Source organism: Myodes glareolus, chromosome 3, assembly GCF_982192425.1.
Source record: "Myodes glareolus chromosome 3, mMyoGla1.1, whole genome shotgun sequence".
Classification (NCBI taxonomy): Eukaryota; Metazoa; Chordata; class Mammalia; order Rodentia; family Cricetidae; genus Myodes; species Myodes glareolus.
In genome coordinates this window covers 56,590,326-56,609,399 of record NC_142028.1, presented here as the reverse complement: position 1 = coordinate 56,609,399, position 19,074 = coordinate 56,590,326, and the positions used below count along the sequence as shown (strand labels likewise).

At 46.2% G+C, this 19,074-nt stretch overlaps 1 protein-coding gene across 1 annotated transcript in view; it reads right to left on the bottom strand.

Annotated features, from left to right (window-relative positions):
- Positions 1–18,312, bottom strand: part of Lrig1 (leucine rich repeats and immunoglobulin like domains 1) — a 100,860-nt gene extending 82,548 nt beyond the window's left edge. Inside the window, exon 1 of the mRNA XM_048438348.3 lies at positions 17,935–18,312. Within this exon, the coding sequence (XP_048294305.2) occupies positions 17,935–18,170 (236 nt within the window). The 5' untranslated portion in view covers positions 18,171–18,312. The remainder of the gene's footprint in view (positions 1–17,934) is intronic.
- Positions 18,313–19,074: the final 762 nt, after the last annotated feature.

Genomic DNA, 19,074 nt, shown 5'->3' with positions numbered 1-19,074 from the left:
GAGCGTGTCAGAAAACAAGCACAGCTTCCCCGAGAGTGTCGCGTTCTTGGGGGAAGTCGTAGCAAAAGTCTTACGAATCTTCCTATCAAGAGCAACCTAGACTTGGTAACAGCCTAGGGAACTAAGAAGTATACAAATAACCACGCACAAAAGGATGCCCGGCAACAGCAATGGTTTCAAAAAGCTTAGAGGCTCTGTATCAGACAAGGTTTAACTATAACTCAAACCACACGTTTTATAAAGTTTAACCATAACTTTAACTCATAATATTAACTCATAAGTATTAACTCATAATCCTGAGTCTTTAAAACATAAGTTGAAATTGTTGATTATCCAATACCAAGTGACCAGCCCTGAAGTCATATACTACAAGTAACAGTATATGGACTGAGCAGATTGTATTCATATACTTAGGAACACACACACACACACACACACACACACACACACACACATACACACACACACACACATACAAAGAAATGGAGGCCATGAATTTGAGAGAGAGCAAGGGAAGGAACAGTGCATGGAAGGGCTGGAGGAAGGAAAGGAAGGAGAAAAACTATGTAATTATATTTTAAGTTAAAAAATAAAAGACAATAAATAAATAAACAGACAAATAAACAATCCCTGAACCCATAGTTTGAACCAGGCATGGCATGGGGCTATAATCACAGCACTTTGGAGGCTGAGGCAGAAGGCTGTGGAGTTCAAAGTCAACAATATCATCATCTCAGAACAAATACTAGTAATTTGATGCAGTTATTCAACTGAAACACTGATGCAAATTTATACAACTAAATGATATTTATCATTGAATAATAAAGCTAATTATCCTTTCTTTTGTAGATTGCCTCTGATTTAATAATTACTAACATTTATTACCATATAAATTAAAAATAATTAAAGACATGTTCACTAGACTAAAGTAACTTTGCTCAACAGAACAAAGCCGCCTCATAAAGTGCCTCTCCCACCTAGTACAGGTCGACAGGTATAAAGGCCCGGGCAGAACCCCAGCCCAAGACCTTTTAATCATTAAAACCAACACAGAAGGAGCTCATGCAGACCCCGCTCCCCAGTGCTCTCTGTTAGTGGCATCTCTGTGAGACTAACTGCCCAGTGAGAGTTAGGTCAGCAACAAACCCTCTGTCGTGAAGAGAGGCCTATGTGTTTAAGGGAGGAATAAGGGCTAAACTGTCACACCTGAGTGCCACACAGAATGGGGTCAGATTTACAAGTCCATAGGACCAGAGTCTCCTGTTGTTTATGTCCCTACAACTCTGTGTTGCTACTCTGGCTTCGTCCCCTGAAGGTACAGTAACCTGCCCCGAATGCCATTTGTACTCTAGTCAAGGAGAGCGATCGTTCCCTCTGCCAAGAGCAGAGGAAGAAAAATGACCTTGGCCTAGCCGTGCTTTCTGTCAGGGTAGGTCTTAGCAGAGTGACCAAGAGCTCAGGCAACCAAAACCAGCTGCCTGGCGAGGGCTCAGCATAAACTGAGCAGAAGAACCACAAGGGGAAGGGTGTCTAGACAGCCTTAGTCTAAGTGAGAAGCAGCCCTCCCCAAAACAGACTCCGCCAGGCAGCTCGGGCAAAAGAGCAGAATGAGAGACCATGTCAACAGTTCGGAGCTACACCATGGGTGCCCCGGCCAAGCACAACTCAGAAGAGAACTGTGCAATCTGGCCCACCTGCCAACAACAGCCATGGGGAAGACTCCAGCAAGGAAGTGGAGTCCAGGGCCCCCATGTGAGAGGCAGGTCCCACGTAGGGCTTCCACTGCCTGTCCATCAACCTTAAATTCCAGTTGTATGACGTTAAAACCTTCCTGTTCTTCTCAATTTTCAACATGTGCTCTTGGTAGAAGATGAAGGGGACGACCCAACAAAGATGTCAGTAGAAAGTGGACAGATATGGGAACCCTGGGAAGTCTGGGCTATTCTGTCTGATTAGCTCTACTGAATTTAGAAAAGCAGAGAGAAAGAATACCAAGGGCTGCAATCTGGCTCAATCAGTAGGCTAAATGCATGAGGTTCTGGGATCAATTCCACTGTTGAGTAAGCAGGTGAAGTGGTGCAGACCTGTAAGGGCAGCACTTGGGAGGCAAAAGCAGGAGAATCAGAAGTTCAAGGTCATTCTCTACTAGTTAGCAATCTGAGGCCAGCCTGGGCTATCTAAGACCCTGCCAGAGGCGAAAGAAGGAATGTCAGTGCTCTTGTCTACATCTGTATCTGTACTGCCTGGGCATTTTATGTGTTCCAGACTTCATGCTAGATTCTGGGAAAACAACGAAGCATTAGAAAGAAAGCCAGTCTTTGCTGTCAGGCAGCTTAGGGTGCCAGATAGCAACCAAATTAACACCCTGAAAAGTCTACATGAAGTACGGCAGGGTCTTCCAGATGGGAATCCAAGTCAAAAGGAATGGAAACAATAGTTTCCAGGGGAAGAGACATTTAAGGACAGACAGGAGCCTCCAAGACAAAAGAACCTTCCTCCAGACATACACCAAACAAGCTGGCAGTACAGAAGCTGTAAAAAAGCTTGGGCATGGTAGCATGGGCAGATGGGACCAGGCAGGAAGGCAGTAGGACACTCAAGAGTGAGTGGACAGCCAGCAGGAGGAAGTTCATTCTAATCTGTGACTCTGTGAAGACCCCTTGTGGCTCGAGAGGAGCTGAGAGAAGGCAGGGACAAAGCAGATGTGAGTTCAACAGCTCTCTACTCCTGCCTGAAGTCTACACGACAGAGAATATGTACTTTTTAAAGTTCAATGTCAAATGTACCGTAAGAATAAGCAACCGGCACCTCCCTTCATTCCTTCCAACCCTGCATTCCTCATTCTAGAATGAAGGGTTGGGGGCCACGGGTCACTGGTGGCCACAGCCCTCTCCTAAGACCACATGTATCCCCAGCACACCCAGGCCAAGGCATGCCAAGGATTTCAGGCAAGTATAAACTCCATCAGCAGGCTAAACTGTTTATATGTTCTTGAGTTAAAAATACACCGCTTGGGTCAGCGTTAACACCAGGGCCTTATCACCAGGCTGTTTGTGTGCTGGTTACACAAGGCTGGACGCGGACCTGCCCATCTTTTAGCTGAGCCTCGGTCTGCAAACTGTCTAACGATACCTCCATGAGATTACAATAAAGCCACCAAATCCACACGCGCTGGAGAAGAACACTTTCCAAACCCAAGGACACTTCACTGCTTACAAATAGTTTACTCTTCCTGATCCCCAAGCATATAATATTCGCAGTTGCTCCAGAAACCAAAGAAACATGCAACAGGAACACAAACCACAACCTAACAGAAACAATAAACAACAGATGGCAAGGCATATGTGCACGCTGCCACCCTTCTCACCAAAGAGCCGGAGCACAAGCCAGACCAGGAAGAAGCCGTGCTTCAAAATCGCATTTCAGACACCATTAGAGTACCAACTGTATACCAAAACTGTGCTGGGTACTCCAGCCACTCAGAAGCAGAGAAGCCAGTGACTGGCCTCAAGGAACTCAGACTTGGAAAGAAAGGGAAAGGGCCAGGACTGGTCTTAGAGTATTCTTTCTACTATGGCCGTGTGCACACGGAGTAGACACCTAACTCCAGCAACTGCTAGACCTGACTGGTTCTTTACCAACCCTGAGCCTGGTGCATAAAACACACATGATGTATCCTGCTATAAAAACATAAACTGTTAGTACTCTACCGGCTTCAACCATGTGTTAGGCATTGTCATTTTTTTGTCCTTAAAAAGCTCAATAAAGTGGGCACTTTAATCATCCTTATTTTACTTGAGGGAACTGAGGCAGAGAGAGACCAAGCAGATGCACCAAAGTCACTCAGACAGGCGTCCAGGTTCCAGGGATGCCACTCTTAACAGAGACCACACAGCCACTTTATCTCCCACCTCATAACCACAACCTGTGACATGAAGGAGCTCACAGAAGATGAGAGCGCAGGGTCTCCTCACAGACCCTGAACCATGGACCTGCTTAGGGCCTTCCCTGGTAATCAGAAGCTCAACTGGTTTAAGGAGTTCAAAACAAAAACTTAGCTCACTCAGACTCCAAAGTCACACTTGCAGTTGCTGGTGACTTCTGATAGCGGGTGCTGATGACATTTCCTAAATGTTGTCTGCGCCAGAGACAAGGGACGGGGGCCCTATATGTAAGCTGGCTGTGGTGCTGCTTCCAGATAGAAACATTCCATTTTAAGTATGGAATCTCACGGTCAATTACTCTCCCGCTTTCACCTCGATGCTAGTGTTTTTAAACTCTGACTACAGTTTTCCAACTGTGCTCTAACTTTAAGCTTTTATGTTTCTTCTACATTTAGAAAGAATGCCGTTTCCCAATATATAACTCCCAGATGTAGAGTTCGCGATGATTCATCTACAGAACAAGTGTTCTGAGACATCAGCTCCAAACAGAGGAAGAACTTGGAACTCCCTCCTCTCTGAGCTAGAACTTGCCGAAATCTGCTCTGTCCAACAGTTTGTTTTCAATTATATTTCCAAATTCTTTAACAATAACTGCGCAGCTTGTGGCACCAATACATCTGACTCTTTGAAGTGGTTCTCAAGCAGAAAGTAGAAAATAAGGAGGAAGAAGGAAAAGTAGGTGTCTCCACAACTTTTGTTTTAGGTCAGAGATTCTCCCCAAAGGTCCACTCTCTCACATAGAGGCTGACAAACCACACAGTCTGACTGCACGGTGCAAAGCAATGCTCCCTGAGAAGGCTGCAGTTACCCCTTACCTCACTAGCTTACGAGGGCCACCCAGATCCTCCACACAGCCGAGCCTCATGATTGCTAATGCTCAAACCACTTCCCTTCAGTCCTCCACATAGGCTGACCTGAGACGGTAATATCCGGACACTAAACCTCTGAAGCCCCTGGAGGATCAAGGAGCCACGGGATCCTTTCAGCCCAGAAAGAAAAGTCCAGAGGCAACAAACAAACCTTGTCTGGTGATTCGTAGGTACATGGACTTATACATTTCCTATGACTTTCAAGACTAAGTGAGGTGAAAAGTTACTTAATCAGACTGAGAATCTTTCACGAGAAGATTAGACATAAATGATAAATTCATGGAAGGTAACAAGAGTGACAGAAAATGACACTATATATGAAGCTCATAGAAGGGTGGGAAATCATTTTGCCTATACTGATCTAACAGAATAGAAAAGGGTTATTTGTTTTGGTCTTTTGTTTGTGTTGACAGGTTCAAATCTAGTCTAGACAGGCCTTGAATTCTGCCGACAGTAGGTGTTGGCTTTGAACTCCTGATTCTTCTGCTTCCACTTCCCCAGTGCTGAGACTTCATACGGCATACAAGTATGTGTGTGGGGTGGGGGTGGGGGTTCATATGTACATATGGAGGTCAGAGGACAACCTCATATGTCATTAGGTACATGATTTTTTTCTGAGACAGGAGACACTCTCACCGGCCTGGTACCACTAGGTGACTAAGCTGGTGACCTAGTGAGCACCAGGCATCTTCGGGGCTCTACCTTTCCAGCATTAGGATTTTTGAGTCGTCTAGCTTGGATTTTATTACATGCACTCTGGGGAGGGAACTTGGGTTCTCATGCCTGCAAGGCAGTACGTTAATAACTGAGCCATCTCCTCAGCTCTCGATGAGAAATGTTTTTGTTATTGATTTTTTTTTCCCGATACAGGGTTGCTCTGATAGGCAGTTCTGGAACTAGCTCTTGTAGATCAGGCTGGCCTTGAACTCACAGAGATCCACCTGCCTCTGTCTCCGAGTACTGGGATGGACTAAAGGTCTGTGCCACCACCATGCCAGGCAAACATTTTTTTAAAGTAGCTTTTTGAACTGTTCAGTCCTAATGTTGTCTCTAATTCCTGCTAAACGTATGTCAAAAGGTTCCAAACACCACTAAAGGTTCCTCCAACTTCACTCTATTCGGGTCTGCAGCCCCAAACAAAGCTTCAACTTCCAAGAGCATGGTCTAAAGAAAATAACAGAAAAACATCCTTTCTCATTTTATGAAAATGTACATGATATGCATAAAAGGGAGAGCCCAAGAATCTCCAGAGAAGAAAACAGCCATCCCACATAAAAGAAGATGGCTGTGAAGAACACAGAAAACAGGGGATGGGGAATGGTCCAGTTGTGTAAAATCCACACTGTACAGACACAAGGACCTGAATGCAGATCCCCACCACCCATGCAATTAGTTGGATGAGGAGTCATGTGCCTGTAACCTCAGCACCAGGGAAACGGTGGCACCAGTTTCTGAAGCCTTTGGCAACTCAAGCAAGCCAAAAGGATGAGCTTCAGTTTCAGTGAGAGATCATTTCAAAATAAAGTGCAAAGCAACACAGGAAAAGACACCCAACATTGGCTTCTAAGCTCCCCTTCCCCTCCTCCCACAAATAACTTCTTAAAATATGGAACATCGAAAACAAAAGCTACGTGATAAATATAATCTCTTAGGGACTACTCTATTTGGCAGGAACCAAGATTTTCTAAAAACAATGTTAGATCAAAAGGAAACCCATAGATGGATAAATTTGGTGTTCACTGAACAGCAATACATTAAATAAAATAATTTTTTAAAAGGAAAGAGAGACTTCAAACATTAGGGAAAGAAGTCACTGAGCTGTACAGAAGTTAGAACGCTGAGTTTCTGCACCAAAAGACACACTGAAAAGCTCCCTGGGAAAAAATGGCCGAAAGTTACTCAGAAATCAGCCAGGCCCCTGCACAGAACCGAAGGACAGAGCTGTGGGTGTGTCCTTCCCTGCAGCTGTTGCTAATGAAGCTGAGAGACTAAAGTCTTAGGGACAACTTCACTGATAACCACTCACCAATGGCCAGCAGCAGCCCTAAGAAAACCCTACTCAAATGATTCTGTAACTTCTTTCCTTTTTAGGAAACTATGTTCCTAAAAAGCTAAGTCAAAGATAATCAAGTTTGCAACTTCCATAGTTTTCTTTGGTCCAGGAGGGAAAGGCAAGCTAACAATCCTTCAACCAGAATGCATGGGGCCAGTTCCCCAGATCTCAGATATTTTTTTTTTAATTTCTGATTATTTATATAAGGATGGTACCCAAGTCTAAACATGAATTCATTTATGACTCATATACACCTTATACACATAGCCTCAAGGCAATTTTATACACTAATTTTAATACTTTGTACATGAAAAATGAAGTTCCCAGTATGGAATTTTCCACTTGTGGTGTCACGTCAGCACTCAGAAACTGTCAGATAGTTTCACCTGTGCTTTTAGATGTAGTATTTGCTTCTCCTTGATAATAACAAAGGCCCATTGGAGGGTCCCACACTGAACCTCTCCCCTGATGCTCCCTGTCTCCTTTGGCTGCTCTGGGTACCCATCTGCAGATCCCACGGAGTACTTTCAAGTAAGCATCCTATACACAGACTGTTTACTCTCTTACCAGCAAATTCAAGGAGTAAGTTCCTTCCCCCTTTGCCTCCACTAGCTAGAATCTGAAAATGAAATCTTACATCCTTACAGATAGGAAAGTAGGGGACCAGTCCAAGGTCATACCACCAGTCAATAGTACATTCAGGATAGCCCCCCACCCCTACCCGGTCCTCTGAGACTCAGCCACAGCAAGTCTCCATTCTATCACATTCTTAGTCTCCACAGCTTTAGAAAAATTCACTCTTTCTTTTTGGTCAATAGTTTTCTCCCCATTTAGTCAAGAACTCCTTTAAGAAGTTTCTAAGCTCTGGGCTCCTTTCCTCCAGAAAGATGTGCTAAGTACCAAGCGTTTCCAAGGAGACTCAGCCTTGCCTCCTGTTCCCCTCGGGTCCAGAGAAAGCTATGGAAGCTGCAAATTTCTATCTTCAACCTTTTAAGAGCTTCACTGTTTGTTTCTTTACTTGCTGCTTTTGTTTGTTTGTTTGTTTGTTTAGGCAAGTAAGAGCTAGGTATGATGGTGGCATGTACTTGTGACCCTAGCACTCAAGAGACTGAGGCAGGAGATTGCTGTGAATTCAAGACCAGCCTGGGCCATGCAGTGGAGAGACCTTGTCTTGAGAACAAACAAACAAACAAAACAAAAGGCAAGAAAATTTAAGGACATGCAACAAAGTTCTGTAGACTCCAAGTCATTAACACTTGAGGTGAAATAAGTTTCTTTGGGGGGGGGGGCTGCCCAGAACTGAACATAATTAAACCATTCCTAAACAGTATTTCTAACAGACTTAAAAAGAATCTAAAACTCCTCTCAGGGACTGGCAAGATGGCTCACTGGTTCAGAGCACTTCTGCTCGGTCATGAGGCCCGGACTCTGAATTCCAGTGCCCATGTTGAGTGGCTCACAATCACCTGCAATACCAGCTCCAAGACATCTGACTCACTCTTTTGGACTTCAAGGGCACGCATACACACATGCACACACACACACATTCACATACACACACACCATAAAAACACATGAACACATAACAAACACATATACCTAAATAAACCACTTCAAAAATAAAAATTTTATCAGAATTCCTACTTTTTCTTGGGCAAGGCCAAACGCACATATATAAACAAACTACTTCAAAAATAAAATAAAAATCATATCAGAATTCCCTAATTTTTCTCTTGGGCAAGGTACAGCTTCTTCCATGAAAGGAAATGATCTGGGGAGAAGACACAGACTTTTGATCTGAGGAAACTGTGAACTGGGAGTGAGGTAGCCTTGGAAGCTGGAAAACACTTGCTTTCTCTTGGTTTCCGCCTCTCCTCTCCAGCAGAGGAGGGGACAATCCTTCCCCACTTGAGCAGTGGCTTCAGCATCCATCACTTGGTTGCATCAACAACCCACTTCCTGGAAGCTCCGAGCTCTTCTGGCTGTTTATAGAGTTTTGCAAACACTAGGCGCTCATGTGCCAGAAACTCACACTGTCCCAGGTGGAGAAAGGCAGTCACACACAAATACACACACACACACACACACACACACACACACACACACACACACAAACAAAATTATTTTAGTAAAAAATAAAATAAAAGGCAGTATGTGAGCACAAGGCTGAACCAAGATACCACATCAGGAAGGGGACCAGAGAGAGTTCTCCCCATCGTACACAGCAGAACTCAAGCTCATGGTCAGACCCTCACACTTGGTTCTCCTGCCTCTAAGTTGCTCTTAACTCTCTGGCGTATGTTTTTATAAACAGAGAATCCACTGTAAATGCTATTCTAATCAAATATGACAGCAGTTTAATTATGCTCAACAGATTTTTGAACTTAAAATGACATGCTGGATGGGTTTTTAAACCACTAAACGCTCTATAATTTACCTAAAATTAGATCTTTACATACAAAATATGAAAATCATCGATTTATTTGAAAGGAATTCCTCCAACCAACAGAGAGACAATAGAGAAACAGAGCCACAGACTTCTATAACACAAACCACTCGGTAGCCATGAAGAGGAAGCATTTTTCTAATCTGTGTGAAGCTAAAAAGGAACCCAGAGGGTTCCAGGAAGCTGGCTCTGAGCTTTGGGGGATTTTCTTATAGGGCGCTTCTAACTCTATTTAAAGCAGACTCAAGTAGACACAGCTGGAGGGTCAGGCCCTGCAAAGTAAACAAGAGTTAACTCAATTCAGATTCAAGACTTAGCTACAACCAATAGCTAATTATCCCTACATTAAATAATAATAATATCTAAAATATCACTTTTAAATGACCCATTGTAATCATATTTGCTCACTAATAGATTGTAATCAACAATTAATAGGTTGGAAGGAACCTCCCAATTATGGGATCTACGGAAAAAGAAGAAAACGAATGAGAAAAGCACATTCTGGCAAGGAGCTCGAACTGAAGAACTTTTAAACACTCCCCACAAAAGCAAAGGTAGGAAAACAAATAACATGTAATCTGAGAACATTAAAAAAAACCACAGTGCGTGAAACATGTGCTGAGTAAACATCCTGCAAATACAGTTTGTCAAAATTCCCTTTGGAATTTTGATTCATTATTTTTCAGAACTTGTTCATTTACAGATTTCTTCAAAGTCATCTTTTAGTGAATAGTTGCCATGTGAATGCTATATCCCCCAAAAGCTGTTCAGTGTAAACCCTACACATTCACAGATGAAATGGCGTGCTTTGGATTTACTTCTTTAAAACACTGTAGAAAGGGAGGGGACACTGAGGCACAGAGCCTCTGAGACAGACCATGAGTTGGTAATTATGAAAGCTGGCTGACATTATTAATAAGCTGGTCACTTGACTCTCTTCACAAGATAATGTTAAGAGGAAAACACCCTACATTAGCAGAGTGGGTTCCTTTAAAGTATCTGGCTCCATGGCAAGCATTTCCTTAACTCAGAATTGGTTTGAAGGCCAATCTTTCTAGTCATCTCAGAAGAACAAAAGTTCTCTTGGCAAGAGGCTTCGTCCCAGTCAGCTGACAGTTTTCACTGTCCTTTCTTGTTATCCAACCCACACTGCAAATGCTTCAGATGCAAAGGCTCTCAAAGGCAGAGCCCTGGAACCATAGGACCTAGAGCTGCCAGGGCTCTATGCCCCAGTTCACTGGGCCCTAATGGTCCCTAACAGCCATCATCAAGTAGGTAACCCAGAACAAAGAATTTAGCAGTGCAATGTGTGCTCTGCTGAGATGAGCAGTGAATTGTTTGAACAACAAATTATACATTAGTAGAAAGGTCAAAGGACAGGCAGGGGGAGCAACTCCTCGCTCTGCACAAAGAAGCCAAACAAGGCAAATTTTAAGGGGGTTTGCTTTATTTTTAGACCAGCTTTTAAAATAATGGGAAGGGGCTGCTTGTGAAAGAAACCATACTCATTCATTCATTTCCAATTCCTGCTAACCATAAAAGGTGAGAGGCCTACGCATCACGAAGACTTAAAGACAGACCACCTTTTCTTGTCTTCTGCCAAAACAAACTCAAGGAGCGGGAATTGGAACCAGCATCCTGGTTCACAAGGAAGCAGCAGCGATGAATCCGGCCTCGCGGAGATGAACGGATTGGTTGTTAGCACAGTGGGCCTTACCGGTTAGGTTAGATTAAATAGTAATAAGGGTGCAAACAATTGCAACCGTTCATGTGGGCAAGGCAGTGAATCATGGCCATTCACAAGGGGAAAGACCCACTGACAGGTGCACCAGGAGCAATAGCAAACGGCTTTTCAAGGTACATCCTTGCCAGGTTCCTTAGATGACCCTGTGTTTGCTGTCTGTGGCCCCCTTCAAGTTGCCATACCATTGTAAACAGATCAAAACAAATAAAACTTGTTCTCTGCCTTCAGCCAATAACTATCTCCCCTCCCACCTCCTCTCCTTCAGGTCTTTCCAAAAGGAGGTGGGGATGCAACAAGAATCAGTGGGCCCTAAAGACTGTAACCTAATCTCACTTGGAAGAGCACACCTGCACTTTTCCAAGCTACTGAGCTACCTGCATTTGGGTAGGGCTCAATTTCAATGAAACCTTGAGAAACAAGAGGATAAAATGATTGGTTTAAGGACTTCTCACTTTCCTGCTTTTTCCCATCCACCTTCCCCAAAGAATAATGCTAAACAGGCAGTATTTATACAACTGGAATAGATTTTAAACTCCCCCAACAAAATTTGCTAATTGTATAATTTACCACAACTGTGTACAGCTTCCTGCCCATTTCTCTGAGATTCCCAAGCACACGAGTCTACCTGGTGCAGTACTACTGCACCGCCAAAGCTGCTGCTGGAAAACGATGCCTGGCCTGAGTGAGTCACGCTATACTCCCACACCGAAAGATCCCTTCATATCAGAAAGGTAAACTTTCCCCAGGAAAGCTTTTGTCACTAGGAAATGCAACTCGACGGGGCCGGTCATGAGAACGGATGCAAAGAGGAACTGCCACCTCAACCTTCAATTGATGGACCACACAGAGGAAGCAAATGGCACATATGCACAGTTTAACTGTCCTCACGGCAGCGACAAGATATGATACTATGATCCCCTTGGCAGAAACAGGGGCAAGGGGCTGGAGAATAGTGACATCAGAAATGGACCCTAAAAAGAACATTCCAATCTTTCTACCACTACTGCCAAAGTGAAGGGTGGCATTGGGTGCCCTGACCCCTGCAAGGTGAATGGCACCACCATACACAGCAGAGCAAAAGTAAATAAAGTTCCAACCACATCATCCCCGCCTATCACATTACCAGAAACCAGGGTCCAAGTATCCAATGCCCATTTCAAGAGGATGCAAAGAACTCAAGGCAGGGAAACAGAGTGCAAGACCCAGGGAAAGGAAGAAACCACTTTTGAAAACTTAGAACAACTTTTATTAGCTGATTGTGTAACCCTGTTTTAGATGTCTATGCATAACATGCTTAGGTCAAAAAAACAGATGATCAAGGCCAGAGAGAAAGCTGAGACTTAAGTATACTTCCTACTCTGTCAGAAGACCTTCGTTCAGTTCCTAGCACCCAGGTCAGGTAGCTCGCATTACCCTATAACTCCAGCTCCAGGAGAATCCGAACCTCTGGCATCTAAGGGCACCCACCCTCAAGGGTATATACCCCCCACAGACCCTCGGGCATGCGCATACCTAAAAATAATAAGTCTTTTTAAACCCACAACTGAAGCACTAAACTATACAAAACATGACGACATAGAAGCTAAAGTATAAAGCTTTTGGGTAAGAAAAAGGATATCCACCCAAGAAAGTATGGGCAAAAATTAGCAGTCTGAAATTCAACTGGCGAAAAACCGTAATCTTCATTGTGTTTTGCATTCTTTGTTGACCTATTCACTTTGCTTAGGAACAGTGACCATGTTCGGCATAGTTATGTAAGTGACCAATGAATTGGTCAGACTGAACTACTATCCTAATCTCTGTCACTACATAAAACTATTTGGGCTAAATCAATAAATGAATGCAATTTCCATCATACAAAGTTCAACCTCTGGGCTTCAAGGTTCATAGGAAATAAAACCAAATCTGCAATTTTACTAGAAACAACAGCAAGAGATAACAGCCAGTTACTAGCACAGAGAAAGAAGTGAAGTGATGAGGTTCATCCCTAACAGACTCCACTGGCTCAATACCATGCCTAAGTTGTAAACACATATTACTAACGGCCCCTAAACCTCCCACAGACCAGACACCACTTGAGAATTCTTCCTAGTTCCCTTTCTCTGCCTGGGATATTTCCCTACACCCCCTTCTCCCTCCTGTCTCAAGACAAAGCATTCAGCCTTTGAAAGTGCATTCACTGTGAACAACAACATTAACACAGCCCAAAATCCTGTTCACTTCTAAAAGACCCCCAGGGTTTCAAACTGCAATTACTGAGGAGGGGGAAGGTCCCCAGTGAGTGAATATCACCAAGCTCATTCAAATAAGCTGGAAGTTAGGCTTACCCACAAAAGTTAGTCTTGCAACCTATGTGGTAAAGAAGAAGAATCCCTTCAATGTTTTAGACAAATGAGGGAGGAGGAGGAGGAGGATGACAACAACCTCAAGGTCAACCACCACCACCTTTCCTACAGCTTACAGCAGCTTTCAAGCCGATGAACCCTCTTCTAGATTTCCCTCTCACCTTTTCAAGCAGCCACAGGCTACTTTGAACAGCCACCATCTGGCTTTCCTATCTCACAGTCCTTTCTCTGGGGCAATAGTAGATATTTTAGAGCCAGGTGTGCTAAGTCACACTAGCCCCTAGCAGGCTCTGGGACATTTCTATCCACCCTGGGAGCATGCTGAGAAGGCTTGCACCACAGAGACACTGCAGAGGAGGAAGAGACCCTCTCATAGGGAGCATGCAGCCTGACAGCGGAAAAGGTCAGCCAGAGGGCGACCCAACTGGTCAGGGAAGTAGTCCAGGGAACCCAGGCAACGCAATTAACCAAAGAGGGAGGAGGCTGGAGAGCAGGAATACCGGACATCTGACAGAAAGAAGTTCCTATCGCAACGTACAGCACTGTCCCCAAGCCTTCTCAAGATGTTGCAAGAGTTACTGCCTATAAGTTTGTGAAATCTAGTGACCATATGTAATTATAGAAAGAGATGAGCACACTGACTCTTAAGATAGTGCCCTGAAGGGGGACAATGCGATGAGGATGTGGCTCAGTTGACAGAAGGCTGGCTTACAGAAGGCAAAGCCCTGGGTTCGATCCCATCCTTACAGATCTGTATCCCCGTGAACTCACAGGAGAGTAGACTTTGAAAGAAGCAAGTACCCTCAAGATTCGTATAGGGCTGGGTGATAGAGCCACTCAGTGGAAAGCCCTGTTGTTTACCATGCCCCAGGCAGTGAGTTCGGATCCCTAGCACCACAAAAATAAATAAATCCATCTTTATTCAAAACAACGTTCAACCCCAAGTCAGAACAAGTTCAAGATTTGCTGAGTTCTTAAAATGATAGGAGACATACATACGTACGTACATTAAAAACAGTAAGAAGGAATATGGACCAGCTAGGTACTCCATTCAAACATACACATCTATATACACACGCCCCAGTTTGGAATCTAAAAGGATTTGGTCATTCTAATTTGCATTAATAAGATGGAAAGTAATTTCCAGAACTTTAATTCACAACACCTTGCATGCCTGGTCCTTGGAGCCCAACTGTATAATTGAAAGACAGAGATTCTCCTTGTTTTCCAACTATACAGTGAGAGCACTGGCCATTTACATGCTCACACCAGCAAAGCTAGATTTGAGCCACCCAATTCAGTTCTGCAAAGTCATAATATGGGAGAAACAAATCAATAAACTATTGGCACTCAAGATGACCACATTTGGTGTCCTTTCCTACATGTCATTGCTTTTGAATTCCAGCTAACTTCCCTCCACAGAACAAGAATCCAAGGCCCAGCCTCCTAAGGCCTTCCTACCTCCCACTCCAACAGGCCATCAGTTACCATCAGAATGTCAAAGCCAACAGCATTTTGTAACTAAACTCTCTACTCAAATCTAGACAGGTAAGAAAGAGTCTAAAGTAAATCCTCTTTAATACCTCAAACAGCTTCTGAAATCATGCTCTCAAAAATAGTTTCAAGGAAAGCAAGCACGTAAGTTCTAAGAAGTCAGCCTCTTCTACGGTTCTGGGAGTTGGAGTAAGTCTTGGCAGGATTTGGTGCTATTTCTGAATGTCCTGATTGGAGCATGCCAACCTCACCTATGCAATGAGATAGGAGCCTCAGTCATGCTCACCACCTTCAGTTATCCTCAGCCCTGGAGAGGAATCTGTTTCCCCCCAGAAACACCAACCTGAATTTTATGTACTATTAAAAAGTTTTAGTTTCTCTATGCTTGGCCTAAAAGCAACTCCAAAAGTAGACGGACTGTTTACAAAAGCGGGAGGAGTTCGGTAATGCCATAGGTCCCTAGATATCTCAAACCCACAGCCTGAGACTGTTTGAGCAGACTGCAGTTACTTACTTCATAGGCTTATAAACTAGCTCAAAGCATTTTCTAGACACAGTGGCCTCAGAAGGTATAAATTCAGTGAAAATAGAAGGTACTATATTATATATGGAGACTTTCTCTATGTGTGTCTTGCCACATCAGAGCCCAGAGTATGCACATCTTTATGGAAATCCCAGACGGAAAGCAATGGTTTGAAATCAAAGTGCTGGTAACAGAAATACAGCGTGGAGGTAACAAGCTTGCCTAGCACACTCCTGACCTTAGGTTCAAGTCTCAATATGGGAGGGGGGGGGATATTTAGAGAAATCTGAAGGTTAGAAAACAATTCATACTTGATTTCATTTTGAGCAGAAATTAAAAAAAAAATCCTAAGTATTTTTCAAAGGACACCCTTGTGTGTGTGTTTGTGTGTGTGTGTGTGTGTGTGTGTGTGTGCATGCGCGTGCGCACGGGAGGGGGGAGGCGGCACATGTGCGAGCGTGTTGTATTTACCACATGCTAACCAAGAAACCGCACTGCTTGAATCCTAAATCTAATCCGTTAAAGCCATCCTCAGCAGAGGCAAATCTCCTGAGGCTCAAAATACCTAGTCTGGTATTTATTGATCATTACATTCTGTGAGTAACAGAGAATGCAACTTTAAAGGTATTTATGCTGTGTGAATTGTCACTGTGGGCAACTGAAAGTCTAAAAATGACGAGTAAGTTCTGCTCCAAAACAGGGCAAGGCAAGGTGGGTCTTGTGACCTAGGAAAGTGCAAATAAGAACACTCTGTCCTCTCCAGGAAGTTAGGGCTTGGAAACCCAGAGCCTTCTTCCTCACAATGACACCAACACATGGCTTTGCAATTCTCTCTCCCAACAGGTGAGCACTTACGTTATCCTGATTCTACCCACATGGTTCTAATATTTAATTTTAAAAAACTACCTTAGTATACAAATAAAAACCATGTCCCCAGACTGCCTCAACTATTAATAAATAAAATCCTCGCAAAGAGCAACAGTGTGTTCATCTCCCAGTAACTAACTGAAAGAGCCACTGTGCTCAAACCCATTCTAAGACCATGTATTTTCACTAGTGAATTCGGGACAGGAAGCAGATCCTGAAGAAAAAGCCTAATAGTAGCAATGGTAGCTAATGGGTCTCAGCCAGCTTCAGGGCTCACACAGCAGCTTGTCCCAGAGATGGAAGTAAAGACCTATGCCTCATTTTAAGAAAGTACGGGGTCTTCTTGTTAGAAAGGAACTAACTTCTCCCCGTAGTGGCAGGCCAATCCTGTGTCGTCGATTTTCTCTTTTTGAAAAAAATGTCATGACTGAAGTTCTGCTGCTCCTCGTCTATGTCCTAGGAAAGACATTCAACTGCTCAAGTGAGAAGCAGACTACTCAAGCCAGGCCTTTTCTGGAAGGTACTAATAGTTCTAGAGATGCTAATTACTGATAACCGAGGTCTAAGTTTTTAGAAGAGTAACAAACCTATTCCATTTCACTGTGCTTACAGAAACCGAATGTCTTTTCGTTCCTGCCAAATCCCCTGTAAAAAGCATCCCACTAACCCCTGACAGGCCCCAACCCCAAGAGTCCAGAAATGTCCCCTCTGTGCTGTGAAGCCAACTGACAGAGCCAGCCAGGCCCCTGGCAACCTCTCCCGACGCAGCACTACTCCACAACTAACTTGTGCCATTTATGGAGGAGAAACTGGAGGGTGGAACCCACCGCTGTGGATCATCAAGCCCAAGGGGGCCCCAGGGAACAGACAGGAAGGGATATGGAACACAGTTCCTCTACATGCCAGTCGGGCGGAAAAGGGCAAACAGCCGCTCTCAGAGATCTCCAAGAACTCTCAAAGCTCCTCAACTCCTGGGTTCGCCAGGGCAGGGTCCCTTCTGCCCTGGCCAATACCAAGTCAAGCCACCACCGTCTCTAGTGATCAGGCGACAGCAACACACACTCACTAATAAACAATGTAAACAGAACAAACCTTGGAGATAAGAGTCACCTCCATTCATTACCAACTGGAGGCAAGTTAGAACTCAGACACCAAAGATCTGTCTTGGTGGAGACGAAAAAAAGGAACATACGCCCACCGATCCTGACATAGGCTCCAAAACTCGCGTGCACACAAACCCGCTCATCTCCATTCTTCACTCACAGACACCCCCCCCCCCCACACACACGCATGCACGCACCTCCCGCTAGTCACCACACTCACTCACCTTCAAGTCACAAATCGGTGGCTCGCCTCCACAACCCACACTTGCAGGCCTCCAGACTCCACGAAGCACGCTCAATCCCCGCTACACTCATGTCCTGAACCCGCACGAGAACATGCGTTGCAAGGCACGCTTCTCCTCTAGAATCCCATGAGTCAGACCGCAGAGACACAGTCCTCTCCCCCGGACCCCCACACGCGACCACCACCAGGCCACCCACAAGTCTCCCGGCCCGCAGAGTGCACTTCACACCCTCCCCAGCTGTGCACACCCGCAGCCCTGTCCTAGTGACAGCGCCCGGGCCAGCAGCAAAGGTGATACTCACAAGCTCCGCGTCCAGGAGGGCAAGTCCCGGGGCAGCGTCGTCAGCCCGCGCCCACTGCAGTCCAGCGAGTCCCCGGCGCAAGTGCAGGCGGTCGCGCAGGGCTCCCGCGACCCGGCCTGGGCGCCCGCTGACTCCGGCCAAGGCAATAGCAGCAGCAGCAGCAGCGGCGGCGGCCGGAGGAGAAGGCGAGGCGCGAGGCGCGGGGCCCCGAGCACTCCCGGACCCGGCCGCGCCATCTTGTCTGGAGCGCGCCGCGAAGCTGGGGCGCGAGCGCTGCCGAGGTGCGGGCTAGCTAGCGGGCGGGCGCGGGCTGCGCTCGGCGCTAGGCTCCGCACCGGACCATGGACGCCCGGCCCCAGTCGGCTCGGTGGCCGCGGCGCTCAGCCCGCAAGCTCAGTCCGGGCCGCTTCGCAGCGCCCTGCGGGGAACGCCACCCCCGCGCCCATCCGGGCCGAGCCCTGCGCGCGGCGAACTCCGCGGAGTCCTGCGGTGAGTGTTCGGCCGCCGCCGCAAGTCCTTCCCGCCGCGCTGCGCGTAGCCTCCCGAGCCCGGGCGCGCACGCCGAGAGTCGCCGCCGCTGAGGACGGAGGACGCTTAGCTTCGGCCTCTGAGCGTGGCGCAGGCGAGCATCTCAGGGAGGGCTCCGGGTTTGCGAGCCGTGGACCCCACGCGTCCCACCGTCCCGGAGCGTCCGGAGCGCACCGTGCCTCGGCGCGGCGAACAATCAGCGGCCAGCCGCGCCGCGGTCCAGCCCCGCGGCCCCAGGCCCCGCCCCGGCTGCTCGCCCTCACACACCCCTCGGCTGGGGCCCGCCGGCCGAGAGCGGCCCACGTTGGACGCTGGGCTGCGGAGTGACGCCCCGCCCCGCCTGCCGCTCATTGGCTACGGGAGCCCCACCGGCCTTCCGAGGCCGGAGGAGCGCTCGCTCCCCCCCCAGGTCCCGCCTCCGCTTCGCTTTTCCCACCCAAGGTGTGAAGGGCGGGTACTGGGCGGGGCAATGGAGGGGCGTGCTTCCTCGTCTTAAAGGAGCCCCGCAGGATGTCGGCTACCCTGCCCCAGGATCTAGAAGTGCCTACGGTTCGGTCCGTTGAGTCTAGAGAAGGAGAGAAAGTTGGGGACGTAACGCGCGGGTTTGGGAAC